The following is a 19919-nucleotide window of genomic DNA, read 5'->3' as shown; positions in this document are numbered from 1 at the left end:
TTGGGGGGGCCCACCCCGTTTTTTTGTTTACATTTTTGTATTGCTGGCAATGGCTCGCAGCAGAGAAAATCAATTTAATTGGCATTTTTTTTCTTTATATATGTCAGTTTTGCTGCAGCGGGTTATATACACTTTACATGGTACAGATGGACCACTTTACAGGCAGACTAAGAGGCACTATATTTAAATGAATTTGCCAATTTTATTGTTTCACTTTAAGCATTATTAAAATCACTGCTCCTGTAAAAACGATATTTAAAAAAAAAAAGTTTGCATTGATACATGTCCCCCAGGGAAGTACCCAAACCCCCATACCCCTTTTTATGGCCAATAACTTGCATATAAGCCTTAAAAATAGGCGCTTTTGATTTTTTAAGTTCGGTCCCATAGACTTTATTAGGGATCGTGGCTCAGGTCCGAAGTTTTTCCCTGATCAGGCATCCTCGTTGGTGAACCAAACATGGGGTGTGTTTGGCCCATCACTACTCTGCAACAGCTGGACGGCCACAGGTTGAACACCCATGGTCTATATGTACCTTTGTGACTTGTTGAGCATTTTATAGATCACTGAATATTTACCTTGGATTGCTATGTTTCTGCAACCTTTTGCTTTGTGGAATATATCTGTTTGCTTTAAGATATTGTAGATAATATATCAGGGTTAATATCCATAAGGGAAAATCACCCTTTTATTTTATTTTTTTTCTATTATTTTATGTTGTAAATTCTAGGGTCGACTCGAGCCTACCAAGGTTCAGTCTGAACCTTGGCTGTTTGCTAGCTTGGACAAGGGTCCCAATTTTTTCCCTTCACCCTTAGGCTGTAGCACTCTGGGAAATGTAGTCTTGAGAAGAACCTGAGCCACGGCCATCATTGGGAAACCAATTATGATACCCAGGGTTACCTGAGAGCAGGAGGGGTCCTATAAAAGGAAAATCCTGGGACGGAGGGAGGACAGTTGGGGAGTTTCATTGGACGCTGCTGTATCCTGAACCAGGTGGATGCACCAAGCTGAGCCTGCTGTACCATCAACTGCTCTGGTGCCTACTCTTCAATGTCAGTCTGATAGAGGCCGCCACCACCCAGGCCTGATGGGGAAACACAGGAGAGAATCACCAAGGTACGTGCCATCTTGTCTGCCATCAGTGACGATCAACTGCAAGAAAGGGGCCCCCCCATCGGTTCATCCAACCAACTGCTATAGGAGAATTGCAGGGACAGGGAGCGGTGAGTGGTCACAGGCCCACAGTTAAGCTGAATCATTGTTGATGCTGTCAGTTCTCACTTGCAAAAAGCTGCAGGTATAAGCCCTGCACCCACTATTGTGCTAACTGCTCATTCTGTTGCTAGACTAGGCCCAACACATCCAAGGTATGTGTTCTTCTCCCCAGAGCTCTGACTGTAGCACACCCCAACACCTTACTGTTGCAACTGGGTCTGCCTTTGTTTAAAGTATCAAACTGCATCTAAAGTCTCCCCTTCCTCGCTACTTACTTCTTCAGGTGAAACATGTTAACACCCAACCTATAGACATACCCTTATTTTTCTGAATGCCAACATCTCAAAAGGCCATAATGTATTTGTCAGAAGATCACCTCAAAGACTAATCTCAGAATACTTTATCCTAAGGGCAGATCTGTGTTCAACTTTACAGTATAATCTTTCAGGCCTAAACATAGCCTCTTTGTCTGTCTCAAGTGGCATAGTTAATCCACAATTGGTACTTTGTTGGCTACTTGGGACAATTTGTCTCATATGGAGAGCTACCGTTTATGTCCTTGGGGGTCACAGTACATGACGACATTTGAAGGGACTCGTTGGAGCATTTTTGTGCATTCCCTTTTGTGTTCATGTTGGTTGACTTTAATCTGCCAATATACTTTGTGATACTTTTATAACTTTAACCTGCAAATATAGTTACAAATCGAAATTCTGAGAATTGGATGTATCCTGATTTCCAAATCACAATAGTAATGAATTTCAATAAATCTGAAATAAAGTATAATGAAAAAGAATATCCAAATTCAAATTAAAAAATGAATTAACATTGATAAATGAGTTTGAATTTGAAAATAAATTAGAATTCGGAAAAAAAAAATTGAATTTGAAATGGAAAGATATTGTAATAAATACAGTAAGGCAAAAAAGTGAAATAAGATAACTATTCCTACTTAGACTACTTTATAGAATATAACAGAGAATAATAGAATAGAATAGAATAAAATAGATTATAAAATAATAAATAAAAATAGAATATATTCTAATCTATTCCTTAATTTTCCATTTTATTCTATTCTATTCGGCTGTATTCTATTATTTTATATTCTATTCTCTTCTGTCTAATTCTATTTTATTTTTTTATTTTCTATAATATTCTTTTTTATTCTATTCTATTTTATTCTATTTTAAATAGTAGCCCAAGTAGGAATGATCATCTAATTCCACTTATATACCTTGCTTTATTTATTGTAATGTTTCTATTTCAAATTCAAATTCATTTTTAAATTCAAATTCATTTTCAAATTTGATTAAAAAATAATGAATATAAAAAATGAATCTGAATAAACGAAAGAATCCCTAAAAAAAGATCAGTTTAACACAATGAATATGGCAAACAAACATTATTAACTTAACAGATCTGAAACTAAACAAATTTTTCCATTGTGAAATCTCTAGTCTGTTATTCTTTTATATTTTTTTGAGTCTATGTAATTCTTGCGTGTCCGCTGAGGTTTACAGAAGGGTATACTGATGGTGTCAGTGAGGCTGAGGCCTCACACAAGGCTGGACATGAGCAGAAGACCCACATCTACCGGTGTCTCCTGCGGGGGTAGTGCTACACATATAAATTACACTGTAACAATGAATTATGCCCCGTACACACGGTCGGATTTTCCGACGGAAAATGTGTGATAGGACCTTGTTGTGGGAAATTCCGACCGTGTGTAGGCTCCATCACACATTTTCCATCGGATTTTCCGACACACAAAGTTTGAGAGCGGGCTATAAAATTTTCCGACAACAAAATCCGTTGTCGGAATTTCCGATCGTGTGTACACAAATCTGATGCACAAAGTGCCACGCATGCTCAGAATTAGGGATGAGCTTCATGTTCGAGTCGAACCCATGTTCGACTCGAACATTGGCTGTTTGGTCGTGGCCGTTTGCGCCAAATTCGTGTGGCGCGTCACAGCCCATAATTCACTGCGGCATCGCAGTGCATTGCTGGCTGATGATTGGCCAAGCATGCACTATGACCCGCATGCTTGGCCAATCACAGCGCCGTTGGTAGAGAGAGCTGTAATTGGCCAAAGCCAGGGTCATAGTGTTCCGGCGTTGAAAGAGAGATAGATAGACAGAGAGAGACAGTGTCATTTCATTTGAGTTAGATAGATTAGGCAGGACAATCAGTGAGTTAGCTGCACTTACAGTGTATTGTGTATATCTATGCATCACAGGTGTTGCATATATATATATATATATATATACACTGTATTCAGTTTAGCTAGATCCGTTCCTGTTATCTTCTTACTGACAGGCAGGCTTGTCTTGTTACAGTATTTACAGCTACCTGAAGAAAATTGCTGCTGTTCTTTTGATCCTATTAGTACCACAGTCAGGCAGCTAGACTATTTACAGTTAGTGCAGTGCGTCCTGCTCACAGTGTTCAGCTAAAACTACAAGTTAGTGTAGTGAGACATCTGCACAGTGTTCAGCTAAACCTTCAAGTTAGTGCAGTGTGTCCTGCTCACAGTGTTCAGCTAAAACTACAAGTTAGTGTGGTGCGTCCTCCTCACAGTGTTCAGCTAAACCTACAAGTTAGTGCGGTGCGTCCTGCTCACAGTGTTCAGCTAAAGCTACAAGTTAGTGCAGTGCGTCCTGCTCACAGTGTTCAGCTAAAACTACAAGTTAGTGTGGTGCGTCCTCCTCACAGTGTTCAGCTAAACCTACAAGTTAATGCGGTGCGTCCTTCTCACAGTGTTCAGCTAAAACTACAAGTTAGTGTGGTGCGTCCTCCTCACAGTGTTCAGCTAAAACTACAAGTTAGTGTAGTGAGACCTCTGCACAGTGTTCATCTAAGGCTACAAGTTAGTGCAGTGCGTCCTGCTCACAGTGTTCAGCTAAAGCTACAAGTTAGTGGGGTGCGTCCTGCTCCAAGTGTTCATCTAAAGCTACAAGTTAGTGCAGTGCGTCCTGCTCACAGTGTTCAGCTAAAACTACAAGTTAGTGCAGTGTGTCCTGCTCACAGTGTTCAGCTAAAACTACAAGTTAGTGTGGTGCGTCCTCCTCACAGTGTTCAGCTAAACCTACAAGTTATTTTTTTGCGAGCTCTGCACAGTGTTCAGCTAAAGCTACCTGTAGAAGGTTGGTAGTGTTTTCCTGATCCTATCACTACCGCAGGCAGCTAAAAAAGCTACAAGTTAGTTTTTTGCGAGCTCTGCACAGTGTTCAGCTAAAGCTATCTGTAGAAGGTTGGTGGTGTTCTCATACTACAGGCAGGCAGTTGATTTTGCTAGCTGCAGTATCAGTACATATATATATATCCCAGCTTAGTGCAGCTACAGGCCATTAGTATTTCTGGAAGGCCAAGAAGGAGAGGCAGACAGTCACGAGCCAATAAGAGAGGGCAAGCAGGCTCTGTGTCTAGTGCTGGTCGTGGAGACGGTGCATCCTCATCAGCACGTGGCCGTGGAACACGCTTGGCCTTTTTTTTGGCAGCTGGCCGTGTTGAGCCGCAACATGCGGAAGACTTGGTCGAGTGGATGACCAAGCCGTCCTCATCCTCCTTATCCTCTCTCACCCATGCTCAGGGTACTTTGTCTGGCAAAGCAGCGGCCTCTTCCCTTGGCTCAATGTCATCAGTGACTCCTTCCCTAGCCCCACCATGTCCTCCTGAGGAGTCCCTCTAACTGTTTGACCACAGTGTTGGGTACATGCTCCAGGAGGATGCCCAGCGTTTGGAAGGCTCTGATGATGATACTGAGCTCGATAAAGGCAGTAACATGAGCACGGACAGAGGGGGTGCCCAAGAAGGACAGCAATCTGGCAGTCATGCTCCCCCTGCTGCAGCATACTGCCAGGTTTGCTCCAGTGATGAGGAGGGAGGGGATGATGAGGTCACTGACTCAACGTGGGTGCCTGATAGGAGAGAGAAGGAGGAGGAGGAGGCGGCACATCACCAACGAGGCAGGATGCCCTCCAGGGGCCAGCCTAAGGGCAGCACATTGACTGCATCACACCCCAAAGCTCCACATGTGCAGGGCGCTGCAGTCTCTGCGCGTTATTCAAAAAGTTCTTTGGTGTGGGCCTTTTTTGAGACGAGTGCATCAGATCGCACCGCTGCTATTTGCAACATATGTCTCAAGTGTATCTCGCGTGGCCAAAACATCTCCCGCTTGGGTACCACATGCTTGACCAGACATATGTTGACCTGCCATGCAGTTCGTTGGCAAGCGTATCTAAAAGACCCACACCAAAGAACAAAGAGGACCTCTCCTTGCTCCTCATCAGCTGAGATCTCCAACCCCACTATACCTTCAGTCCTCTCTGAGACCTGCACTGAGAGGAATGAAGGTGTAGAATTAGGTGTGTCACAGCCAAGTACTTGTGGGCAATCTGCTTTTGGTACACTGACGTCAGATTGTACCAGGCAAATTTCCCTGCCCCAGCTGCTGCACCGCCGAAAGAAGTTTGCTCCCAGCCATCCACATGCCCAGCGGTTGAATGCTAGCTTGGCAAAATTCCTAGCACTTCAACTGCTGCCTTTTCAGTTGGTAGACTCTGCCCCCTTCCGTGAGTTTGTGGAATGTGCGGCTCCTCAGTGGCAGGTACTCAAACGCCACTTTTTCTCATGGAAGGCGATTCTGGCTCTCTACCAGCATGTGGAAGGCAATGTCTTGGCCTCGCTGGACAGGGCGGTCAGCGGTAAGGTGCATATTACTGCTGACTCATGGTCCAGCAGGCATGGACAGGGATGTTACCTATCTTTCACCGTGCACCGGGTGACTCTTCTGGCAGCTGTGAAGGATGCAGGACAGGGTGCAGTAGTGTTGGAGGTTGTTCCGCCACCACGCCTCCAAAATTCTACTAGTGTTTCTGCCACACCTCTCTCCTCCACCCCCTCCTCTTCTTCCTCCATGGCCTTTTCCTGTGCTGATTTGTCCTCGGAACCAGCGGTGCTCAGTAGGCGTTCAAGGGGCTATGCAAGCACGCAGGCAAAAAGATGCCACGCGGTGCTTGAGCTGGTGTGCTTGGGGGACAGGAGCCACACTGGGGCAGAGATTGTGTCAGCTCTGCAGGGACAGGTTCAGAGGTAGTTGACGGCACGCCAACTTAAGGCAGAAATGGTGGTTTGCGACAATGGCACCAACCTCCTCTCTGCCCTCCGACAGGGACAAATGACCCATGTGCCCTGTTTGGCTCACGTCCTTAACTTGGTGGTGCAGCGGTTCTTGGGCAGGTACCTGGGCTTACAGGATGTCCTGAGGCAGGCCAGGAAAGTCTGTGTGCATTTCCGCCGGTTATATAATGCCAGTGCTCAGCTGGCGGACCTCCAAAAGGAGTTTAACCTGCCCAAGAACCGCCTAATCTGTGACATGCCCACCAGGTGGAACTCAACGTTGGCCATGCTGCAGCGGCTGCACACGCAGCAGAGGGCCATCAATGAGTACCTGTGCGACTATGGCACCAGGACAGGGTCAGGGGAGCTGCATGGCCTCCCTGATCCTGCAAAGCCTGCGTAAGGATCCTCGTATTCGTGGTATCAAGGAGAAGGACCAATACTGGCTGGCAACCCTCCTTGATCCACGTTACAAGGGTAAGGTTGCGGACCTTATCTTGCCATCGCAGAGGGAGCAGAGGATGAAACATCTTTGGGAGGCCTTGCAGAAAGGTGTGTGCAACGCGTTCCCAGAGACTGGGAGGTTACAAACTCCTGTTTCTGGACAACGTGTTGCTGAGGCTTCGGTCAGTCAAAGAAGGAGCGGTGGAGAAGGTGGCCGTCTGACCGATGTGTTCAGACAATTTTTTGGTCCGCAGCCCCAAGGTATGATCGGTTCCAGCAATCATCGCCAGCGTCTGTTTTACATGGTGCAGGAATACCTAGGGGCAAGATCTGACTTGGACACCTTTCCCACCGAAAATCCTCTGGGTTACTGGGTCTTGAGGATGGATCACTGGCCAGAGCTTGCACAGTATGCAATTGAGCTACTGGCCTGTCCTGCATCCAGCGTTCTTTCGGAATGCACATTCAGTGCTGCTGGAGGCTTTTTAACCGATCACAGGGTGCGTCTGTCCACCAACTCGGTCAATCGACTGACCTTCATAAAAATGAATCAGTCTTGGATCACCACCAGCTACCAAGCACCTGATGCTGATGTAACCGAATAATTTTTTTTGAAATCTCAGATCCCTTCAAAGACTGCCTATGCTGATGCTGAGTGACTGTCCCTGAGTAGGGATGAGCTTCGAGTTCGAGTCGAACTCATGTTCGACTCGAACATTGGCTGTTCGCAAGTTCGCCGAACAGCGAACAATTTGGGGTGTTCGCGGCAAATTCAAATGCTATGGAACACCCTTTAAAAGTCTATGGGAGAAATCAAAAGTGCTAATTTTAAAGGCTTATATGCAAGTTATTGTCATAAAAAGTGTTTGGGGACCTAGGTCCTGCCCCAGGGGACATGGATCAATGAAAAAAAAAGTTTTAAAAACGGCCATTTTTTCGGGAGCAGTGATTTTAATAATGCTTAAAGTCAAACAATAAAAGTGTAATATCCCTTTAAATTTCGTACCTGGGGGGTGTCTATAGTATGCCTGTAAAGGGGCGCATGTTTCCCGTGTATAGAACAGTCTGACAGCAAAATGACATTTCGAAGGAAAAAAAAACATTTAAAACTACCCGCGGCTATTGCATTGCCGACAATACACATAGAAGTTCATTGATAAAAACGGCATGGGAATTCCCCACAGGGAAACCCCGAACCAAAATTAAAAAAAAAAAAAAAAATGATGTGGGGGTCCCCCTAAATTCCATACCAGGCCCTTCAGGTCTGGTATGGATATTAAGGGGAACCCCGGCCAAAAAAAAAAAAAAAAGACGTGGGGTTCCCCCTAAATTCCATACCAGACCCTTCAGGTCTGGTATGGATTTTAAGGGGAACCCCGCGCCAAAAAAAAAAAAAAAAACGGCGTGGGGTCCCCCCAAAAATCCATACCAGACCCTTATCCGAGCACGCAACCTAGCAGGCCGCAGGAAAAGAGGGGGGGACGAGAGTGCACCCCCCCCTCCTGAACCGTACCAGGCCACATGCCCTCAACATTGGGAGGGTGCTTTGGGGTAGCCCCCCAAAACACCTTGTCCCCATGTTGATGAGGACAAGGGCCTCATCCCCACAACCCTGGCCGGTGGTTGTGGGGGTCTGCGGGCGGGGGGCTTATCAGAATCTGGAAGCCCCCTTTAACAAGGGACCCCCAGATCCCGGCCCCCCCCCTGTGTGAAATGGTAAGGGGGTATACTTACCCCTACCATTTCACTAAAAAAGTGTCAAAAATGTTAAAAATGACAAGAGACAGTTTTTGACAATTCCTTTGTTTAAATGCTTCTTCTATCTTCTTTCTTCTATCTTCCTTCATCTTCTTCTTCTTCTGGCTCTTCTGGTTCTGCCTCCGGCGTTCTCGTCCAGCATCTCCTCTGCGGCGTCTTCTATCTTCTTCTCCTCGGGTCGCTCCGCACCCATGGCATTGGGAGGAGGCTCCCGCTCTTCTCTTCATCTTCTTCTTTATCCTCTTCTCTTCTTCCTTCTTCTCTTCTTCTCTTCTTCTGTTCTTCGTTTTCTTCTTCGGGCCGCTCCGCAGCCATGCTGTCATGGAGGGAGGCTCCCGCTGTGTGACGGCGTCTCCTCATCTGACGGTTCTTAAATAACGGGGGGCGGGGCCACCCGGTGACCCCGCCCCCCTCTGACGCACGGTGACTTGACGGGACTTCCCTGTGACGTCACGGGGAATGCCACAGGGAAGTCCCGTCATGTCCCGTGCGTCAGAGGGGACGGGGTCACCGGGTGGCCCCACCCCCCGTTATTTAAGAACCGTCAGATGAGGAGATGCCGTCACACAGCGGGAGCCTCCCTCCATGCATGGATGCGGAGCGGCCCGGAGAAGAAAATGAAGAAGAGAAGAAGGAAGAAGAGAAGAGGATGAAGAAGAAGATGAAGAGAAGAGCGGGAGCCTCCCCCCAATGCCATGGGTGCGGAGCGGCCCGAGGAGAAGAAGATAGAAGATGCCGCGGAGGAGATGCTGGACGAGAACGCCGGAGGAAGAACCAGAAGAGCCAGAAGAACCAGAAGAAGACGAAGGAAGATAGAAGAAAGAAGATAGAAGAAGCATTTAAATAAAGGAATTGTCAAAAACTGTCTCTTGTCATTTTTAAAATTTTTGACACTTTTTTAGTGAAATGATAGGGGTAAGTATACCCCCTTACCATTTCACACAGGGGGGGGGGGCCGGGATCTGGGGGTCCCCTTGTTAAAGGGGGCTTCCAGATTCCGATAAGCCCCCCGCCTGCAGACCCCCACAACCACCGGCCAGGGTTGTGGGGATGAGGCCCTTGTCCTCATCAACATGGGGACAAGGTGTTTTGGGGGGCTACCCCAAAGCACCCTCCCAATGTTGAGGGCATGTGGCCTGGTACGTTCAGGAGGGGGGGCCGCACTCTCGTCCCCCCCTCTTTTCCTGCGGCCTGCCAGGTTGCGTGCTCGGATAAGGGTCTGGTATGAATTTTTGGGGGGACCCCACGCCGTTTTTTTTTTTTTTTTTTGCCGCGGGGTTGCCCTTAAAATCCATACCAGACCTGAAGGGTCTGGTATGGAATTTAGGGGGAACCCCACGTCTTTTTTTTTTAAAAAATTTTGGCCGGGGTTCCCCTTAATATCCATACCAGACTTGAAGGGCCTGGTATGGAATTTAGGGGGACCCCCACATCATTTTTTTTTTTTTTTTTTAATTTTGGTTCGGGGTTTCCCTGTGGGGAATTCCCATGCCATTTTTATCAATGAACTTCTATGTGTATTGTCGGCAATGCAATAGCCGCGGGTAGTTTTAAATGTTTTTTTTCCTTTGAAATGTCATTTTGCTGTCAGACTGTTCTAAACACGGGAAACATGCGCCCCTTTACAGGCATACTATAGACACCCCCCAGGTACGAAATTTAAAGTGATATTACACTTTTATTGTTTGACTTTAAGCATTATTAAAATCACTGCTCCTGAAAAAGGGCCGTTTTTAAAACTTTTTTTTTCATTGATCCATGTCCCCTGGGGCAGGACCCGGGTCCCCAAACACTTTTTATGACAATAACTTGCATATAAGCCTTTAAAATTAGCACTTTTGATTATTCATGTTCGTGTCCCACCACCAGTGCCTAAGGCCCAATTTTTCAGCCCCTGTTTAACAGGGGCGTGTAATTACAATTTTTGATTCAATACTTTGCAGCAGGGCTCGTTTCTGCGCTCCAACTAGAGTATCTGTGAGGGGTTGCAGTGTTGTGGCACCAGCACCAGTGCCTAAGGCCCAATTTTTCAGCCCCTGTTTAACAGGGGCGTGTAATTACAATTTTTGATGCAATACTTTGCAGCAGGGCTCGTTTCTGCGTTCCAAATAGAGTATCTGTGAGGGGTTGCAGTGTTGTGGCACCAGCACCAGTGCCTAAGGCCCAATTTTTCAGCCCCTGTTTAACAGGGGCGTGTAATTACAATTTTTGATGCAATACTTTGCAGCAGGGCTCGTTTCTGCGTTCCAACTAGAGTATCTGTGAGGGGTTGCAGTGTTGTGGCACCAGCACCAGTGCCTAAGGCCCAATTTTTCAGCCCCTGTTTAACAGGGGCATGTAATTACAATTTTTGATGCAATACTTTGCAGCAGGGCTCGTTTCTGCGTTCCAACTAGAGTATCTGTGAGGGGTTGCAGTGTTGTGGCACCAGCACCAGTGCCTAAGGCCCATTTTTTCAGCCCCTGTTTAACAGGGGCGTGTAATTACAATTTTTGATGCAATACTTTGCAGCAGGGCTCGTTTCTGCATTCCAACTAGAGTGTCTGTGAGGACTTACAGTGTTGTGGCACCAGCACCACCACCACCAAAGGCCCAATTTTTCTGCCCTTGTTCAACAGGGGCATGTAATTACAATTCTTGATCTAATATTTCACAGCAGGGCCCATTTCTGCACCCACCAAGAGCAAGTGAGGACTTACAGTGTTGTGGCACCAGCACCACCAGCACCAAAGGCCCAATTTTTCTGCCCCTGTTTAACAGTGGCATGTAATTACAATTCTTGATCTAATATTTCACAGCAGGGCCCTGTGAGGGCTTACAGTGTTGTGGCCACAGCAACACCTAAGGCCCAAATTTCTGCTGAGTATATAGGGCAGGCCCCTACTTTCAAACATCTAACTTACAAACGACTCCTACTTACAAACGGAAGGAGACAACAGGAAGTGAGATGAAATCTACCCCTAGGAAGGGAAATTCTCTCCTGTAAGAGTTAATATGGGAAAAACATTTCTCCTTTCCACTGATGCTTTCCATTCCTTGTTCCACAAAAAAACCCAAATTTTCAAAAAACATTTGTCATTGGCACAAAAAGTGAGGTGAAATCTTCTGAAGAGGAGGACAGACAGCAAAACAAATGTCACAGGGGTGATAACCCTTCCCTATGTTTTCCAAAAAGCTTAAAAAAGATTTTTTGGCTGGAGCTAAACACGTTAAAAATGTACCCGTTCAAAATTACAAACAGATTCTACTTAACAACAAACCTACAGTCCCTGTCTTGTTTGCACCGCCTGTATACTGCTGTTCAGAGTATATAGGGCCCGGTGGCCCCACACCTTTCCTTATTTTAATTTGGGTGCGGGGTTCCCATTAATATCCATACAAGACCCAAAGGGCCTGGTAATGGACTGGGGGTACCCATGCCGTTTGTCTCACTGATTTTCATCCATATTGCCAGGACCGGACATTACATTAAACCTGCAAGCAGTTTTAAATGAGATTTTTTCCTTTAAAAATGACATTTTGTGCAGGGACTGTTCTAAACACGGGAAACACGCGCCACTTTACAGGCATACTATAGACACCCCCCAGGTACGATATTTAAAGGAATATTTCACTTTTTTTTTTTTTACTTTAAGCATCATTCAAATCACTGCTCCCGAAAAAAACGGCCGTTTTTAAAAGTTTTTTTGCATTGATACATGTCCCCTGGGGCAGGACCAGGGTCCCCAAACCCTTTTTAGGACAATACCATGTAAATTAGCCTTTAAAATGAGCACTTTTGATTTTGAACATTCGAGTCCCATAGACGTCAATGGGGTTCTAACGTTCGTGCAAATTTTCGGTCGATTCGCAGGTTCTGGTGCGAACCGAACCAGGGGGTGTTCGGCTCATCCCTACTCAGAATAAATAAAGAGATGAAAGCTATTGGCTACTGCCCCGTTTATAGTCCCGACGTACATGTTTTACGTCCCCGCGTTCAGAATGATCGGATTTTCCGACAACTTTCTGTGACCGTGTGTATGCAAGGCAAGTTTGAGCCAACATTCTTTGGAAAAAATCCTAGGATTTTGTTGTCGGAATGTCCGATCAATGTGTGTACGGGGCATTAGTCTGATTTGGTGCTATGATAAATTGCACAAGTAAGATTTTTTGCCTTGTTAGTTAATGACGGTCTCTGATTCAGCTCACCTTGAAGATAAATCAAGTCAGGTTCAGGCTGCTTCTTCAATAAACATCCTCCTTTAAACTCACTTCCCAGATTCTCAGTCTTTATATAACATTTGTAAGCAGGAAATCCAGATGTATGTGGAGTGAACTCAAACCAAGCTTCTAAAATGAGATAAGATTAGATGAAAATAGATTTTCCTCCAGCTATTGTCAATCTAGAGATGTGTCTTCTACACATTAAAGAGTACAAGAAGAATTTTGCTTGAAAACTTTTGTTTTCTGAACATTTATCTGATTTTTTTTTAAAGGTAGTTGCGGGTCAAAATGACTTTCATTTTTTGACTGACTTTGACTTTGGCAGTGGTAAGAACATTTGAGAGCACAATAGAAAATTTCTTTTCTTTTTTTTTATGAAACAAAACGTTTTAATTGAAATGTATAAAACCGCACACACATCACATGTCCCATCATTGAGTAGAACATATCATATAACAACTTTGGTATACAATGTGTGCGTTGTTACAAATTAAATTAACCAACAGTTCAAAATTTCTTTTCCATCCACCTATACAGCAGGTCTCCTTATATTACACACATCTTTGCTTTCTTCTAGTACAGTGGAGCTCTCAAAAAAACCCAGTGAATTCCAAACTTTATCTCTCTCGTCTCCAGTCATACATCCTTCCTTCCCACTGCAGGCCCTCATGGTAATGTTAGGGTTTCTCTCATTTCAAATGATAAAATATAATTTGAAGGAAAACTGAACTAGCCTTCAGATAGGCTAATACGAATGTGGCACCTGTATTTTTCTGCATACCAATGTCTCAAAAGGGCCCCAACGTAGCCGGCAGAAGATCACCTCAAAGACTATACTCAGATTACTTTATCCTGAGGGCAGATCTGTGTTCAAATTTACAGTATAATCTCTCGGGCTTAAACTTAGCCCCTTTGTCTCAAGTGGCATAGTTGATCCACATTTGTTACTTTGTTGGCCACGTGGGACCTCATATGGAGCTACCGTTTATGCCCTTGAGGTACATCCTGAAATTTGAAACCCCTGTAAGGGACTTGTTAAAGCTAATTATGCATTCCTTAATGTGTTAAAGTTTTTTGCTACAATTCTTTGGTAAATCAGTGCATATTATTTAGTCTGTTTGAAAGTTATAGTGTCCGCAAACTATGGTATATATATTTGAAAATTGATCAGTGCTGATGGCCTATCCCATTTCTTGAGGCCCTAAAATGCCAGGACAGTACAAATATTCCCCCAAATGACCCCTTTTTGGAATGTAGACAGACCAAGGTATTTAGTAAGAGGCATGGCGAGCTGTTTGAATTTGTAAATATTTGTCACAATTTTTTTGAAAATGAAAAAATAAAAAAAATAGTTTTTTTTCCATATATATATATATATATATATATATATATATATATATATATATATATATATATATATTTTTTTTACATACTGTCACTAGTGCAGCACAGTCTCATCATAACTGGTGTTAAAATAAATAAATATTTTTTTTCAATTTTCTCTCATTTTATTATATCTTTTTTCTTTTTGCTACGATTATTTTTATATACAAGCAGTCCCTAAATTACATGCATCCGACTTACATAAAACTCATACTTACAGATGGAGGGAGTGAGAGGAAATCTACCCCTAGGAAGGGAAATTCACTCCTGTAATGGAAATTCGGCCAGCAAAAGACCAATGAGAGCTTTTGGTCGGAAAATGCGACCGTGTGTATGCTCCATCGGACTTTTGCTGGCCGAATTCCAGCCAGCAAAAGATTGAGAGCATGTTCTCAATTTTTCGGTCTGAAAAAGTTCCAATCTGAAATTCCGATCATCTGTACCAATTCCGACGCGCAAAATTCCTACGCATGCTCGGAAACAATTCGACGAATGCTTGGAAACATTGAACTTCATTTTCTCAGCTCGTCGTAGTGTTGTACGTCACCGCGTTCTTGGCGGTCGAAAGTTCAGTGAACTTTTGTGTGACTGTGTGTATGCAAGGCAAGCTTGAGGGGAATTCCGATGGAAAAACCATCCAAGATTTTTCTGATGGAAAATCCGCTCGTGTGTTCGTGGCATAAGAGTTATCATGGGAAAAACTGTTTTTTCACCAATCCTTGTTTTCACAACAATCCAACATTTCCAATTGTCACAGGGACAGAAAGTGATATGAAATCTTCTGAAGAGGAGCACAGACAGCAAAACAAATGTCAAAGGGGTGTTAACCCTTCCCTATGCTATCCAAAACATATTTTTTTCCTGGAGTTACACTTAAAAAATTTACCAGTTCCAACTTACATACACATTCAACTTAAGAACAAACCAACAGAACATACCTTGCTTGGAACCCGGGGACTGTCTGTACTGTGACCAGAGCAGTACAGTGTTACCATAGTGACACTGTACTACTCTGGTGAGGTGATCAGGATTTTTTTACACACTTTGATTGCTTTTAAAAGTGATAATCACTGTTATAAGCAAGAATTTTTAGGGCCCTCCTGTACCTTTTGTATTGAACTGTACTGTAATTGTGTTGTCCCCCTTATACATTGTAAAGCTCTGCGTAAACTGTTGGCGCTATATAAATCTCATATAATAATGAATGGCATCCATTCATCCAGTGTTTATTATTATGAAACTGTGATTGGCCACAGCTATCACTTAGTATGAATGCACTGTGATTGGCCCTGTCTGTACCACGTGATCATTGTGACCAATCACAGAGATCAACACAACAGTACACAATGAATGCCTATCAATAAAAGCCATTCCATGTGTACAACTGTCATGTAATCTGCTGTGATTGGTCACAGCAATCAAATGGTACTGGCAACGGCCCAGATGATGTCTGCCCAGTAAGGCAGCATTCCCGCTCGGCCGTCATTGTATTATAGGCTGGGCTGGAAGCAGTTAAAGCGGTTGTATACCACAGAAATGTTTTGTTTTTTTTTAAAACAAAAAAACCTGTAAGGTAAAGGCATAATGAGCTAGTATGCAGTGCATACTAGCTCATTATGAAATACTCACCTTAGAACGAGGCCTCGCCGTCTGATCCCGGTCCATGCCGAGGGAGCTGACATGTTCCCTCTGCGCTTCTTCCAGGTTCGTGGCTCCGGCGCTGTGAGTGGCTGGAGCCACAATTACGTCACTCCTGTGCATGCATGCGGGAGTCTTCTTCCCGGCAAGGTCTGGCAGCGTCTGCTGACCATCACTTGGGCTATTTACAGCGCATGCGCCGCTGATGTCAGAGGCTGTATGCAAAGTAAATATCTCCTAAACTGTACAGGTAAGGAGATATTAATTTTACCTACAGGCAAGCCTTATTATAGGCTTACCTGTAGGTAAAAATTTAAAAAAGTGTATACAACCACTTTAAAGAGGGAGTCCCGCGAAAAAATTAAAGGTCAGCAGCTACAAATACTGCAGCTACTGACTTTTAAAATAAGGACACTCACCTGTCCCAGGGTCCAGCGATGTCGGCACCCAAGACCGAATCGTCCCTTGGTCCTCGGGTGCTGCCACCGCCATTCTCTGTAAGGGAACCAGGAAGTGAAGCGCTGCGGCTTCACTTCCCGGTTCCCTACTGCGCATGCGCGAGTCGCGCTGCTCTTCCTAACTGGTCCCCGCTGTCTCTGGGACCCGTGTGTGTCCCAGCAGACAGCGCGGTGGGGACGGGAGGGGGCGTAGACACCCGTGGGAGTCTATGCTGGAAGTGGGTGCAAATAGGTATCAGGTATCTGCACCCCCTTCCCCCCTGAAAGGTGCCAAATGTGACACCGGAGGGGGGAAGGGTTCTTAAAAGTGGAGGTTCAATTTTTGTGTGAACCTCCGCTTTAACCAAGAGTCAACATTCTAGGATGTTCCTACAAGGCTCCTGAAATCAAAGAAAAGAAGTCAAGGTATGTTTTTTTTCACTATTTTTATAAGTAAGAACAGTTTTTACTTTTGGGACACTTTTAGAAATGACCATAAAAGGTTACATCACTTTTCCATTTATGTACATGTAGCACTCACCCCCGTAGGAGCTGCTGATATATGTGATATCCTGCACTCTACCTACCAACCCCAAGAACAGTCTCGACCCCTCTGACACAACTGTGTAGTACTGTTAATGTAATACCCAGTGGTAAAGAGAAATACCGTAATAACACACTATACAGTATAATTAACGTCACCTTTTGGAGTCGTCACTGCACCAACTGCAATAAAGATAGATACTCACACAGGGTATCAATTAACCATATAAAATTTTACTGGGATAGAAGTTAACAGGATGAACAGGGTGACTACTCAGAAACAGTAAATGGCAATATAACAGTCAAATGAAAAAGTGAAACAGTTTTCCAAGATCACCATAGATAGCATATGCAAACAGGTGCACAGTGGGACAGGTACTCACAATGCCATGAACATGCAACAACACAATACAATATGTTTATGTCCTGTACTCAAGGGCTCCCCCTAGGTGATAATGCAATGTTCCAGGTGGTAGAGTGAATGGTGATAAAAGTTCCTTGTCTTCAGAATCTTCGCTAGCTTAATGGTATTAGACTGCAGTATTTGTAAATCCAAACCGGGAAACAAGTAAGCAGTAGACTGTAGAATGAACAATGCGCTGATAGTTGTGTACTTGTGAAAAAGGCACTTCTAATAATTCCTCCTTAGTGCTGGATGTGTTACAACATTAACTTTATAGCACCTGGAAAAGCAATCCTGCAGTTCTGCTGTATGTAGGCTATGGATGAATGAGAATGCGTCTGTGGGACTACAAGTCCCACCAGCAGTCTAACTACGTAACACGGCAACCGTACACTATATTTATCTGGGCAAGTGCCTGCTCACCACAACAGGCCCAAATGCTTGCAAGGTTCCTTTCCTGGTATCTCAGTCCCGATCCAAGATGGCACCATCACACCGCACCGCTCCTTCTGATGGCTGATGCAACTGTAATGGAGGAAACCTTTAGAAATCTTGGATCCTCCAGTCCATCCACACGCTGGTCCAGCTGTCTGTGCTCCGGAACTTCTCAGAGGCCAAACTATTCTGCTCTGCACCTTCCAGGATGCAGTCTGTCAGTCACGCACATACCTCCCTGCAGGCAGTCTTTGAATGGCGTCCCAAGAGGCCAGAAACATGCCACACCTGTCCCTTTTATCTGCTTACCCAGCAGGCTGTTATGTCATCTGGCATTGTGGGTAGGTGAACTGGGCATTGTGGGTCAGTAGTTCCAGGCTGAGTTTAAGCACACAAGTCACTTCCTCCTTGACTACATCTCCCACGATGCATTGTAGCATGGCTTTACAGAAACCAAACAAAAGTCTTAATAGCACAAAAGAGAAAGAACACTAGAGGAAGCCAAACCCTTATTTAAGAGCTACTTATTAATACAGTAACTTGGGAGGCAAAACTCCTGCACTACATACTCCCCCTGCTTTAAATCTTTGGTCCCCAAAGATAGTCAAAATTTGTGACCTGTTACATGTTGTTTATTACATGCACAAAAAAAGTATAGGTTAGAGCACACATGGTAACAAACAAGCTGCATTATCATAGGCAGGGTTTAAGCTCAAGCAGTTCATACCATGACACAAAGCTGACAGAGGAGCCTCCCACCAACTGTCACAAGGAGGGAGACTGTTCTGTGCACTTGCCACTGACACTGAAGTGTCCTGTATAGATGTGTCAGGGGGTGAGATGAAGTTGTCCTCCACCAAATCAGCGGTGGAAGGACCAGGCGCTTCAAGAGTCCTTTTTGAAGCGAAACAAATCTCCTCGGAGCATTCACCCAAGGTGTCATAGGTTAGTCTCCTGGGTGGGTGAATAATTCTCTTTGCTCGCTGTGCTTTCGGTTTTGGTGTTTCAGGTAAACTAGCATTGTCTTCATCCCCTTCTTCCTACTGTTCTTCTTCTTCCGCCCCTTGTATTTCAGTATCTTGTATCTCGGCTTGAAAAGAAAGGAAATAATCCTCAGAGTCTGTTCTCTGCAAGGAGGGCGGAGGGTCTTCTAGATCTTCAGAAGACCTATCTTGTGGCACAAGATAGGTGGCTTTGATGCCAAGTCTTTAATGGCAGGCCTGGGAGTTGTTTGCATATAACATAGGGCTGTGACTTCCAATGATCAGCCAATTTGTGCTTCCCAGGTATACCCAGATTCCTCAACAACACTCTTTCTCCTGGTTTTAGGTCTTGTATCCGCACCCTGAGGTCAAAATTTCTTTTGTTCCTCTGTCCTCTGGCTTATGAAACAGCTTGGGCCTTATCATAGGCAGTTTTCAGGCTTCTTTGCAGTCGGTCCACATGCCCTCTGTGGGAAGTTGCTGAGGTATGGTCCGAGGATACAATGAAAGCCATGTCTACTGGTAGCCGAGCCTCCCTTTCAAACATCAGGCGATATGGAGAGTATCCTGTGGCATCACTTGTAGTACTGTTGTATGCGTGCACTATGGCCGCAATGTGTTTGCTCCAGTGTTGCTTTTGTTCGGAGGTTAAAGTTCCTAGCATGTTCAAAAGAGTTTGATTGAATCTCCCTGGTTGAGGATTGCCTTGAGGATGGTAGGGAGTAGTTCTAGATTTCTGGATGCCCAACAAATCCAAGAGTGTTTTAATGAGGCTGCTATCAAAGCCTCTCCCTTGGTCTGAGTGGATGCGCTGGGGCAGACCATAGTAGACAAATCATTTTTCTACTAAAATCTTGGCTACTGTGGATGCCTGTTGATCCCTTGTGGGAAACGCCTGGGCATAACGGGTGAAATGGTCAGTTATCACCAGGATATTTCCCTGCCCACTCACGTCAGACTCCAGGCACAGAAAATCAATGCACACCAGATCCAATGGTCCTTGACCCTCTAGGTGGCCCATTGGGGTGGCTCGTTGAGGTAAAGTCTTTCTTTGAATACACCTAAGGCAAGAATGGCAGTAACTCTCAACTTCAGTCCTCATGCAGGGCCAATAGAATCTGTCCCTCACCAGTTGGAAAGTCCTCTCGGACCCTAGATGGCCATGATGATCGTGTAGAGCAATTAACACCTTCTCCCGGTGTTTCTCTGGCAAGAACAACTGCCATTTCTCTTCAGGATCTTAAGAGGGGCCCCTTCAGTAGACTACCTCTTGCTGCAACTGCAGCCGATCCCACTCTCGGTGTAGTAAACGGCCTTCTTTTAGTGAGTCAGTAAAAAGTAAGTCGGGACAA

General features: G+C 44.8%; 1 protein-coding gene across 5 annotated transcripts in view; it reads right to left on the bottom strand.

Annotated features, from left to right (window-relative positions):
• The window catches only part of LOC141123432 (cytosolic phospholipase A2 gamma-like), a 211903-nt gene that overhangs the window by 64260 nt on the left and 127724 nt on the right, over window positions 1-19919 (bottom strand). For 3 of the 5 annotated variants that reach the window (XM_073612054.1, XM_073612056.1, XM_073612055.1), the window contains one exon: window positions 12731-12871. The exons of the other annotated variants lie outside the window; for them this stretch is intronic. In XM_073612054.1, the coding sequence (XP_073468155.1) occupies window positions 12731-12871 (141 nt within the window). The remainder of the gene's footprint in view (window positions 1-12730; window positions 12872-19919) is intronic. 5 annotated transcript variants of the gene reach the window in all.

The sequence above is a fragment of the Aquarana catesbeiana genome, linkage group LG01, assembly GCF_042186555.1.
Source record: "Aquarana catesbeiana isolate 2022-GZ linkage group LG01, ASM4218655v1, whole genome shotgun sequence".
Classification (NCBI taxonomy): domain Eukaryota; kingdom Metazoa; phylum Chordata; class Amphibia; order Anura; family Ranidae; genus Aquarana; species Aquarana catesbeiana.
This window is presented reverse-complemented; position numbering and strand designations above follow the sequence as displayed.